The following is a 12,378-nucleotide window of genomic DNA, read 5'->3' on the forward strand; positions in this document are numbered from 1 at the left end:
AGAAGAAGAAGAAGAAAGAAAAACAAGAAAAACAACAAGAAGAAAAAGAAAGAGGACGAGAGGCAACGAGGAGAAGAAGAAGGAGAAGCAGAAGAAGCAAATATAAGGATAAGAAGCAGAAGAAGAAGAGGAAGAGGAGAAGAAACATCACCGTGTAATCATCGGTATATCATTTGTATGTTTTTTAGGAGACTGTAACTTCGAGAGTGATATGTGTACATGGACCAATGAAGCTGGTACAGATGATTTCGACTGGGTGAGACAACAAGGCGATACCACACTCGGACCGACTATCGATCATACTCTAGGCAACGATGCAGGTAAGGTGTATACCAGTGAGAGAGTGTGAGAGAGAGTGAGAGAGAGAGAGATAGAAAGAGAGAGAGAGTGAGATAAAGAAAGAGAGATAGAAAGAGAAAGAGAGAGAAAAGGGAAAGAGAGGGAGAGATAGCAAAAGATAGAGTAAGACAGAGAGGATTGAGAGAGAGAGAGAGAGATGATGGAGAGAGAGAGAAAGAGAGAGAGAGAGAGAAAAAAAAATAGGTGAGGAAGAGACATAAAGAGAGAGGGAGACATAAACTGTCAGAGATGAGGATAAAGACACGAACAAAAGCAGCAAAGGATTATGGCACAGAAAGACAGAGAGAAAGGGTGTCGGGTAGGAAGATTGTAAGACTATAGAAGCACGGGGGGGGGGGGGGTGCGTAAGACATAGACTTAAAGCTTTGACTTTCTCCTAACCTTCACCATTTTCTCACCAGAGGGGCGTTTCACAAAGCCTTTTTTCAATGAAAAATGACAAAAGCCAGTGACAAATCTGCTGATAACCAATCAGAAGCAAGTATTTCAGTAGCTTATAACGAAAATTGTAATTTGTCACTGATGACAAGTTTTGTGAAACGCCCCCCAGGTCACTACATCTTCATGAACGTTGGTGGTGAGAGCCCCGGGATGATCACCCGCCTCTCCTCAGCCCGGGCCACCATGCACCCTGGAACACGACGATGTGTCACCTTCTGGTACTTCCTCCAAGGGATCAATGTGGGGTCACTCCTGGTCACTCAACGGACCAATGAGGATGGTGATAGTGACCGCTGGTTGGTAGGCAGTACTCAAGGGTCAAAGTGGAACTATGGTCAAGTGGCTGTATCGCAGGACAAGGACTACTGGGTAGGTATCTAGATTTGATTTGATTTGACTTGTATTTATTTTTATTTGTCCTCTCAAATATCCACAAACTAAAATGACATATATAAACCAAATAGTATTACAATATATAGCAGAAATACATTGTACAAGTAACGAAAAAACTGATAAGTATGTATGTAATAAAATAAGTTACATAGTACATTTAAGTTTGAGAATAAGACGAAATATTTTTGCTTGATTTAACTGAGAGGGGAGAAAATGAAACCTTTAAAAAGCTAGGCTTGTTGAGCGAGATTCCCAGTATAAATTAAAAAAGATAAAGATAAAGATAAATGTTGTCTCTGTGTTGGTGATATATCCACCTCAAGGATAAATATTGTACACACTTGGCTGGACCATAGATTTACAAATACCACCAATTAAGTTTTTTTTTCTTGCGGAAATTAACGATATTCGTGTGATTCATAGTTTTGACCATTAACACTCTATTTTTAATATCTGGTCAATCAGAAATTATTCCACATGCTTATGTAACAAATAGATCCTAAAGGATTATCATTTACGTTTAAACTAATTAGGACTTAATGCGAGTAAAATTACTTGTTTTTTACCTGTTTTCTGTGGTTTTACCGCAGGTCATCTTCCAAGGCGAAGTTGGGACATCCTCTACTGGCAGTCTTGCAATAGATGACATTGCAATCAAGGACAACGGATGTCCAGGTTTGTAAAATAATACATTTATGTTTCATGCTTTTTCATGCTACATTTTCATTCCTAAGCGTCAATAAGTATCAAGGATTTTCTTGTGAAACGAAGAGATTCCAAAACAGTGCTCTTCCCAACCCCACGGGTATATGTTAAACGTTGACTATGCAAACCCAAGATTATGAATGCCCTAACAACTATGCAATATTCAGTTATTGTTAACAGTGAGGCAATATCAATCAGTCATTTTAAATTCCGTATATATTTTACTATAATTTCACCAATCAAATTCTAAATTATGCTTGTAGGCCTACATATTATATTAAATTATATTTTTCTGATCTCACGTTGTTATTTTATACTTTCATTGTATCTTACCTGCACTGTGAAAGCATGTACAATTCAGTGTTTGACTGCCAGTCATGTTTTAAATAAACCTTTATTGAATTGAACCTTGATTGAATGTATAGGTACATGCTAAAATTGCCGGGAAATCAATAGTGCCTATCACATCTATATTTCTTTTGATTACTTACACAGTGATACCATACGGTGCTGAGGTTGGTCCACCTCTACCCTCTACCCCTGCCCCACCTAGCACCGCACCACCTGTCGTCATTCCCGCTGGTCCGGCTAACTGTGATTTCGAGGGAGGGTTATGTAGCTACACCCATGACAGTGAAGGTGACTTTGAGTGGATCAGGAAGAGAGGGTACACAGACACCCCTGATACTGGTCCTGATACCGACCACACCCATCTAGGTGCCATTGGTAAGAATCCCTATATTTATAGCAGGGGGGGGGGGGGGGTGTTTCACAAAGATCCTAAGTCGAACTTAAAGGTAATACAAAGTTTTGGTATGGGGTCAGGAATTTGGTTCAAATGAACATATTGGAAGAATATGCGATCCTCTAATATTCAGTGATCGTTGTCGCGGTTGAAATCGAGTCTAAATTAGGAAATTGTAAATAATAAACATGTTATGTTGTATAGATCCCTCTCAGGGTCAAGATATTAATTAAGCTATAAACTAATGTTTCTTGACTAAAATCGACCAATTGGGTATTCCCGTTTGAAAATTCTATATCCCAACTACATATCTAATATTTTTATGGTCGCAGCTACTGTTGTACGGCCGTAGACGCTATGTGAAATTTATCAACATTTACCGGAAGCACCTGTATATATCTATATTCAACTTTTCATAAAAGCAGGACTGTTTTGGGGCTTAATTTTCTAGAGCTTATAATGCATCCACAGGGGCAACCAAATATATCAAAATTGTAAAGAAGTGCTATCCACGCAATTTGTAATTTTTTTTAAAAACTTTGTATTACCTTTAGCTCTAAGTTGGACTTTAAAAAATATGGAAAGCCGTTAGCATCTTTGAAAATATTTTGTAGAAGTAATATTTTAAAAGGCAAAAAATGTTGTTTCAAATTATTCATAGTTTCTATTTTCAAGGAGTTTACATGTTCTTGATGTGGAATTTATGAAAAGTCTAAAATACTTGGATATTTACTTTTGAATATATTTTATTTTAAGGCTGCAAATGGCTCTCCATAATGTTTAAGTCCAACTTAGAGATAAGATCAACTTAGGATCTTTGTGAAACACCCTCCTGGAGTATGTTTCATATTTTCAAGTCAGTTCTGTAACTTCTTAATGACGATACGTGCAACCAGCGAAAATGACATATGCCCTAATCAAGCAAAGTGCTGTTGAAAACTGGAGGTAGGGGGGGGGGGATCCACCTTTAGATTTGTGATGGTTATAACGATAGCTCTTCAAAGGCATCCATCTAAAAATATGACAATTGTAAGTACACCCTTTAAACCCCCACTGCACTACTTTTAGCTACTTGCGCCCTCTATAACAATGTATAACCGTTTGTCCCCCATGATCTCCTTTTTCTTATGTTAATTGAGAGCTGATTTGATGAGATAACCACCTGTCAGTGACCTTGCAGGGAGATCTAATCCCTCCTGGATAAACTAGTGTAGACGGGCTTTAAGTGAAGTTATGCATGGATTCAAGAACAATCCTGTATAGACGATATTTTGTATGGAAGATAAAGATGATAGTATCATTGTAGTTCACAGAGGCCTACCTGTTAGTTCAAATATTGAACTGAGGTTGTTTACCACTGATAAGATCATAATTGTAGCTTAATCATATAGAGTAATTATATACTTTAATAGATAAAGTGATTACATAGCTAAGCGTGATGTTTACATGGGCACGACAACTTCCTAACCTTGAACATGAATAGGGGGTAAATATATCACGTTTTCAAGTTTTTGAGTTTTTATTGTTCCACATTTTACAGAAAATATAGACATACTTATAACAAAAGAGTACCAGTAAAGAAAGACGTAATTTAGAGGAGAGAATTTAAAACACAATGGAATCAAGACATCTGTATACAAAATAATGTGTTAGCACCAATGCCCAGAGTCATCGGAATGATAATACGTAATAATATTACATAATACGTTGATTTGTACTCGTGCTAGACAATGCTGGTTGGTACATGTACACCGAGGGCGACTTCCGGTCGAGTGGAGACACGACCCGACTGATCAGTGGCGAGTTCACACCTGCTACCACTTCATGTCTTACCTTCTGGTATCACATGCATGGGAGTGAGATGGGTACACTCAATGTGAACACGTCTGATGGCGGGCTAGTGTGGACGAGGTCAGGCACACAGGGAAACAAATGGCAGCCATTCAAGATGAACTTAGCCGCTAGTACCGAGCCCATGAAGGTAAAGAATTAATTCATTTGTTTTAGATATAGAAGTAGATAAATTATGAATATTTTGTTGATGTTTCCTATCTTTTCTTCCTTATCAATTGTTTTACATTTTAATTCAATCTTTTTGTTATGTTTTTCCCGTTATAATTGTTGATATTTTCTTACAACGTATAATATATTACGTGTATACTTGTTCAATGAGCCAATTAGTGCTTTTAATTATCCCGCCACTATTATTAATAAGTATATGTTATTTGTAAATTGTTTTTAAATTGAAAATAAATTGAATTGAATTAAAAAATAAAAAAAAATTGTAAAAACGATCTAATTATCGAGACGACGCCTAAGCTACTCAGTTACCTCGATCAGGGACTCGTCTAAATGTGTTACGTTTAGTAGACTACTGGTTTCTAATGATACAGGCAAATACAACGGAACCCCCTTCACCCTTTGTAAACGGAGAGAAGTGCTAGGGTTTGTGGAAAACGTTATCCTTATTGATAATAACTTCTTCATCATATTACGATAAATCCTGACGTACACTCCTTGCAATTTATACAGTTTTTTTGTGTAATGCTTCCTATCAAAGCTGTTGAAATATTTTATATGGAGTACTTTTTCTCGTCAAAACCACATGTTGGACACGGAGAAAGCAAAATGCTTAATAAACTACTGTTCGGGGAACTATGCCTCCACAAGGCCATTTGGCATTATTTTTTTGTTCGCTATTTTCATTTTCTTATATATTGCAAATGCTTATCATTGTATATACCTTTGCATTGTTTTTTATTGAAAATGGAAATGAATAAAATGTATTGAATTTAATTGGCTAATGTTTTCAGGTAATCTTTGAAGGGATAATGACCGGTGGAGTGACGTGTGATATGGCTATTGATGATATACAGGTCGATAACCAGCCTTGTCAGGCAGGTAAGATGCAATACGCAATACGCATTGTGTGTGGTATGGCTATTGATGATATACAGGTCGATAACCAGCCTTGTCAGGCAGGTAAGATGCAATACGCATTGCGCTCGAGGCGTTATTATATTTTGCGTTCTCACCCGTGTTATTTAAAGGGAGTGTATCATGACGAGACTATGTGTCTTTCCCGTGGCCCTACTCGGTGCCAATCGGATATAATACAGCTACGGATGACGCGATCGCAATATTCACATGCGTGCAACATACGCGAAACCGAAGCGTGAGGAGAACTTCGTTCTGTTTCGCGAATATTAGCGCGCGCTGACCCATTTAATCAAGTCCATTCGTTTTCGTGCAGTTGTCCAAAAGAAGACGTAGATGGCGTCAACCAGTAATTCCCATGATACACTCCCTTTATGCTTGTGGAGACAATGCCGGTCAAACCCCTCACAATGTTTAAACTGTTCATTTCGCATTCACCTTTTTACGATATCACTAGCTGACTCGGTCTTTACTCTGGAGCAGTTCTCGTATAACACACTTCGTGTCCGTTAAACCAGGGACGTGATAGAGAAGGACTGGAATCAAGCCACTCTCCTTTGACCCCATATGCTCCAAGTCGCCGAAAAGTTATGCGCTAATCTGCAACAGTTGACCAGGTGGTGGAGGTGGTGGGATAAAAGAGCGCGTGAAATTTCAGAATTTAGAATTCCTTCATCAGAAAATACTATCAATGCAACTGTTCGCTGTCCCTTTCAATGATTTCTCATCCATTGTTGAATGTGTAAATAGTAGAACAAGCGAACACAAACTTTTGCAATTTCATCCTTTTTTCCATCTGCAAAAATACAAAAAACACGCGAAAACACACATTAGCAAACTTAAAGTTATTGAAGATTGTAAATCATAGATTACATAACGGGACATTAAAACATGCACAAATTAGCGCATTATCCTACAAATTTGAGTTTTTGTCAGGATCTAATTTTTCTTTTACCAACTCTGGCACACAAATTATAGGAAGGGCGGAGTCCTAAATTTGAAAAAAAATGTTTGATGCACTATTCCCAGTACAATCCCCAGTTTATAATTTACACTGAAATTTTGCCGGTAATTTAATATTTTGTGATAAATGTGAAACTTGTGCCTGGCCTCCAAAATTCCCCGCAGTGGAAGCGCGGCTCGGAGCATGGAACTTCAAAGCCAAGTAAAATGTTACACATCTTTTTGTTACTCTCTAGAACTCACGAATGCGTTTGAATAAATTACAAGAGTTTCGACTCCTTTCTTTCACCTCCCTGGTTAAACACATTATTTACTTGACACAGTCCTGCGTCAGCGACTAGCGCATTCCATGACGCATCATGCAAGAGTGACGTCACACATAAAGTAAGCGTAATTTGAATGGTGCAAATTTTGCTTTGAATTTTGGCATATGAATGATATCATTGCCTCGCCAGCCTTGATGGGCAAAGGTGAATTGGTTTGAAATGAGGCCTCGTGTGCAAGGGGCGTATGAGTTGTCTTAAAGGTATAGACCAGTTTTAGAAAATGAAAAATGAAATGGAAGCTGTTATTACCAATCATGTAAAATAATATGTTTTTGACTTTTACAGAATGATACAAATTCTGCCGGGAAATCGCCTACTAATTGATATATTTTGGTAAATAATTATATCTATCCGTACTGGATAGATATCGTGTAGTCCCATATACATCTTTCTGTGTAAAGTGCGTGTAACTTTACCAAGACTGGGCCAAATTTCTTATTATTTTGATGATTCGAGAACCTTGCAGTACCCACCAATACTTATATGCTAGATGATCAACCATTTCTGATGCTGATACTGATGACCTCTGTTTTTCTTTTTCTTTTATTGGCAGAAAACTTTTGTGACTTTGAGAATGGGCTGACAGCATGCGGATATCTACAGGAGGATCTCTATGATGATTTTGATTGGTTGGTTGGTTTTGGAGAGACGCCCACCCGCCTCACTGGTCCATACATAGACCATACCACCGGCACAATGACTGGTAGGCATCTCGAGCAGGGACAATGAGTTTACGTCTTTGGTCGGCCCAGTGAGAGTGTGCGTTTGTTTATGACTGTAAATACAGAGAGAGAGAGAGACACACACACACACACACACAGAGTAAGGGAGGGAGAGAAAAGAAAGAAGGGGTGGGGATAGAAAGCACCTGATATGCCAATATTTAATTGTATTGATTGTATTTTATATCATCAATCTACTGATTGACTGACAATTCATAAATAGTAATATCATAGTTGCATTCTTTGTTTGAAATGCTTCAATATTGTCCTTGTTTCACGTCGTTGTTTAGATTTTTGTTTCTTGTTTCTGTATTTACTACTTCGTATTTGTTACTGTATTTCTTATATTTGTTTGTATTGTATTTGTGACCATGCCTCTTGCCTTTTGAAGCTGAAAATACATTTTTTCTTTTGTCAGAGGACTTCGGCATTTTCCTTGTAGCTACATATATGCTTACATGTATACATACGCAGACACACGCACACACACTATAAATACAAGAAAAAGGATATAATGTCTATATATGAATACCAATAGTCCTGTGGCGGTTGACTAAATATATAATTTTTATCTGACAGGTTACTACGCATATATAGAAGCAGATAACCGAACACCAGGGTCCACAGCATGGCTCATGACGCATATGTACCCGGGTGCCGGAGTTCACTGCGTTGAGTTTTACTACTATATGTATGGCGCTAATATAGGCACACTCAGCATGTTCTATAAGGTAACTATGATGATGGTGGTGGTGGTGGTGGTGGTGGTGGTGATGATGCTGATGGTGGTGGTGGTGGTGGTGGTGGTGATGATGGTGGTGGTGGTGGTGATGGTGATGGTGGTGGTGGTGGTGGTGATGATGATGGTGATGATGATGATGGTGGTGGTGATGATGATGGTGGTGATGGTGGTGGTGGTGATGATGGTGGTGGTGGTGGTGATGATGATGATGATGGTGGTGGTGGTGGTGATTATGTTAATGATGGTGATGATGGTGATGGTAATGATGATAGTGATGATGGTGATGATGATGATGGTGGTGATGGTGATGGTGATGATAATGGTGGTGGTGGTAATAACAATGATGATGGGGATGATAACGATGATGCCGATGATAATGATGATGGCGATGATAATGTTGATGTTTATGATCATTATTATTATTTTGATGCTGTTACTAATGATTAATGGTGATGCTATCAGAAGAAAGATAGATAAGTATAGTGGACGATTGTTACAAGGTAAAGGAAAGGAAATAAAAGGATATATGAATACTAAGAAACATAGACATGCATGGCGACACAGAAGGAGAGAGGCAGACACAGAGCAAGGATGAGAGAGAAAGACACGAACAAAGAATGAGTGATCTAGAAAGAGCTAGTGTGAGGGGATTAAACGTTTGAAATCTACGAGATTAAAATCAATACTAGAATTCTTAATAAATGGTTAAGAAGTGAAGAAAAAACAGATACATCCTCTCATCTTATGACTCATAAGAAGGCTATCTAAATGAATGTAGTCGTGCATGAGAAATTCTTCTCATGCTTCCTCTTCCACTTAGTATCTGTTATTCTCACCTCTCTCTCTCTTCTTCTTCTTCTCTGTCCAAACAGCGAAACGGGGCGTTCTCTTTCACTCTCTTTACAATAACGGGTGACATCGGTAAAGAGTGGAACGTTGCACGCGTTCCTATCGACTTGTCAGAAGACTTCCAGCTCGTCTTCTCTGCGAGTGTAGGGGACGGTAACCTAGGTGATATCGCTCTGGATGATATCCTGCTCTCCCAGGGGTCATGCCCTCCTGTAGGTAAGTTCCTAGTCTACAAGCCAGGAGAGTGTTTTACAAAGACTAAGATCGACTTTAAGTTGGACTTAACTCTTGTCATGCCACAGGGCTAATCCCCATTGTGCCAAGTCCCAAATCCCCCGTGCCAATTATATTTTGAGATAATCTGATTGACGCGATGGTTCTATGAATAGCGCGTGCGAAACACACACATCACAGTTCAATGAGCATAAACAATAACTGATATTGCGAATGCGTGCAAACATGCACAAAGCAGCGAAGCACTGGCTCGCTCGCATGTACAAAGCTATATAACGGTAGCTAGCATGTAGCCTTAGGGCAGGATATGAGTTAGCTATGTCCGGCCATTCATGCCACTGTTTGCTCTCACCCTCGGTCACTCAATTATGATCTTTAGATTAAAAAAACTCCTTCAATAAAGAATTTAAAAAAAGAAGTACATTCTGTAAATATGTGACCGCGATTGGTACGTCCCCTAGGAGAGACCAACGCCAGTAAATGTTGATACAAAAAATGGTGGCATAAACGGCCGCCATAGTTAAGTCCAACTTAAAGTCGATCTTAGTCTTTGTGAAACACTCCCCTGTTCATCTAAAGCACAAATCCTTGGCTGTCTTCAAGAAGGACATGATAGCTATTGTTTATCAATGGCAGTAAAGATTTCCTTGTGTCCACCTGATAAAATATCCTTGCCTGCACAATCTATGAATTCCTTATTCATTATCACCGCCGATGCACACCTGGGACCCGTCTAACAAAGCCTTTTGTCAATGACAAATGACAAAAATCAATAATCAGTGACAAATCTGCCGATAACCAATCAGAAGCAAGGACTTCAGTAGCTTATAACAAATTACTTTCATTTGTCACTGATGACAATTTTGTGAAATGGGCCCCTGTATGCTTACTTTGAAAACTTCGAGCATCATCGAAATATGTTTTTGCCGATATACATTGTTACTATAAAATATCTGTAGAAACATTATCTTTGTTTTAAAGTTGTATAAATTGAAATTTCACTTTTCGCTGACTATCTCTCTGTAATATATCAGTTTTCAATTTCAGTTTCAGTTTCATTTATTTCTCCTCAAGAGATCAACAGATACAAATACATATATAAACAGACAAATGTATGACAATACGTGAGATGAAATATAAAAGTGAGGAAGGCAGTGGCCAAAAAGGAAACAAACCTTGTAAAAGGCAAACCCTCTATTAAAGAAAACAAGATATACAATATGTAACATAAAAACATATAAAAAAGGAACACATAATAAGATAAGAAATGAAGTAAATAACCTAATAATCAAACGAATTAAAGAGCATAATACTGAATCTAATATTTAGATAATAATAATGCTTACTACTGAATGATCACTGTAATTTATTCCGAAAACAGTATATATTATTGTGTATCTCAGTGTATGTCCTGTTCATAATTAGTTACGTTGATCTTTGTTTTCAGGCAATGTAGATTTTGAGGATGGTTTCGAGTCTTGGACCAATGACCCTTCACCTCTGGATGATTTTGATCTGGTCCTGGGCCAAGGTGGTACTCCTAGTCCTTCTACTGGACCATCTATAGACCACACCCTTGAAACTTCCGAAGGTAGGCCTTTGAATTAAATTATTAATATTCTTCTTTTTTTATCGATTCCTTATTTTCCTTGCGTTACAAAACGCATGTTTTGGCGACAGTTGCGCCGTCGTCAAATTACACTAACCCAGTTCTTACTTCAGTCCTGGAATAAACACAATGACCCGAATTCACAAAGGAGGGTTGTCGACAAACCTAGGTTTGTACAGACCTAGGTTTGTCAAAACGCGTCAAAACGCGTCATATGACACACATAAACCTAGGTTTGTCCAGAATCCTCCTTTGTGAATTCGGGCCTATGTGTATTATACTAAAGTAGACTTTGTCCTTAAACCTATATCTTTGAAGAATTAAAGGTCAGAACAGTTATCGCCGTAGCAATTGTAGCTGTGGCATTAATACCAGAGCAAATATCAGTGTAGTCCTCAAGTTGCAAAACGAGTCAGTCATTTTAAGCTTATAAACAAAAAAGGCAGCTATCCTGAGTCTTTGCCAAGCGTTTATAATGTTAAATTCATTTTTAATGAGATCTAAATTATACATTCTTGGCACTCATCTTCGCCAATTTATCTACTTTAATTAATTCGGGAAACAAATGCAATTTAAGTTTTAGAAAATGAAAAATATCCTTACTAATATAATCAAGATGTTGGAATTATCTACGTTATATCAGTGAGCGAATAATTCACTTTTTATTTTATTTCTTCCAGGTACCTATGTTTACATTGAATCTTCGAATACCTTCGCCGGTCAAACGGGTCGGTTCAGAAGTCCGACACTGCCCCCTACGTCCTCGAATGGACGATGCATAAGATTTTGGTACCATATGAACGGTGTGCATGTCGGTGTTTTAAGGGTTCTGCTCCAGACCGTAGAGGGCAGCACCAATATGACCCTGTGGGAATACGGGGCTAATGTTGGTGATGTATGGAATGATGGCCAGGCCCCAATTACCATGACCAGTTCGAATTACTGGGTAAGGATCTATTTCCTTAAGGACTGAATATTATCTTAATTATTTGGCTCTTTAAGAAATGTCCCTAGACAAAAAAGCCCAGTGTTTTTGTAAGTTTCGTATTTTAGTTCGGTGATCTAAATGGTGCACATTCTGTCAGCGCTTCGACATTATGGGATCATATTACATTTATACAATTATACAATTTTCAAACATTATTGCGCCATGAGTGTCATTTGTGACAGACAAGGCGCATTATAAATGTTCACTATTATTATTATTATTATTATTATAAAAACTATTCTAGCTGTTTATGCATTTTAATTGTATGCTTGAGATGTTTAGGAACAAACTCCGTGCTTTAATTGCGTTGCGGTTTCTCTCCGTTGCAGATTGTGTTTGAGATCACTGAAGGAGGTGGAGATGA

At 38.1% G+C, this 12,378-nt stretch overlaps 1 protein-coding gene across 1 annotated transcript; it reads left to right on the forward strand.

The window, feature by feature from the left end:
* Window positions 1-211: 211 nt before the first annotated feature.
* Window positions 212-11,999, forward strand: LOC105442404 (MAM and LDL-receptor class A domain-containing protein 1-like). The gene is made up of 11 exons (XM_030994058.1): window positions 212-320; window positions 911-1,170; window positions 1,785-1,869; window positions 2,395-2,625; window positions 4,372-4,625; window positions 5,458-5,626; window positions 7,424-7,573; window positions 8,172-8,323; window positions 9,207-9,399; window positions 10,865-11,008; window positions 11,707-11,999. Exons 1-11 carry the CDS (start codon window positions 212-214, stop codon window positions 11,997-11,999), a joined length of 2,040 nt encoding a protein of 679 aa, XP_030849918.1.
* Window positions 12,000-12,378: the final 379 nt, after the last annotated feature.

This window comes from Strongylocentrotus purpuratus, unplaced genomic scaffold (assembly GCF_000002235.5).
Source record: "Strongylocentrotus purpuratus isolate Spur 01 unplaced genomic scaffold, Spur_5.0 spur5_scaffold_20, whole genome shotgun sequence".
NCBI classification, from domain to species: Eukaryota; Metazoa; Echinodermata; class Echinoidea; order Camarodonta; family Strongylocentrotidae; genus Strongylocentrotus; species Strongylocentrotus purpuratus.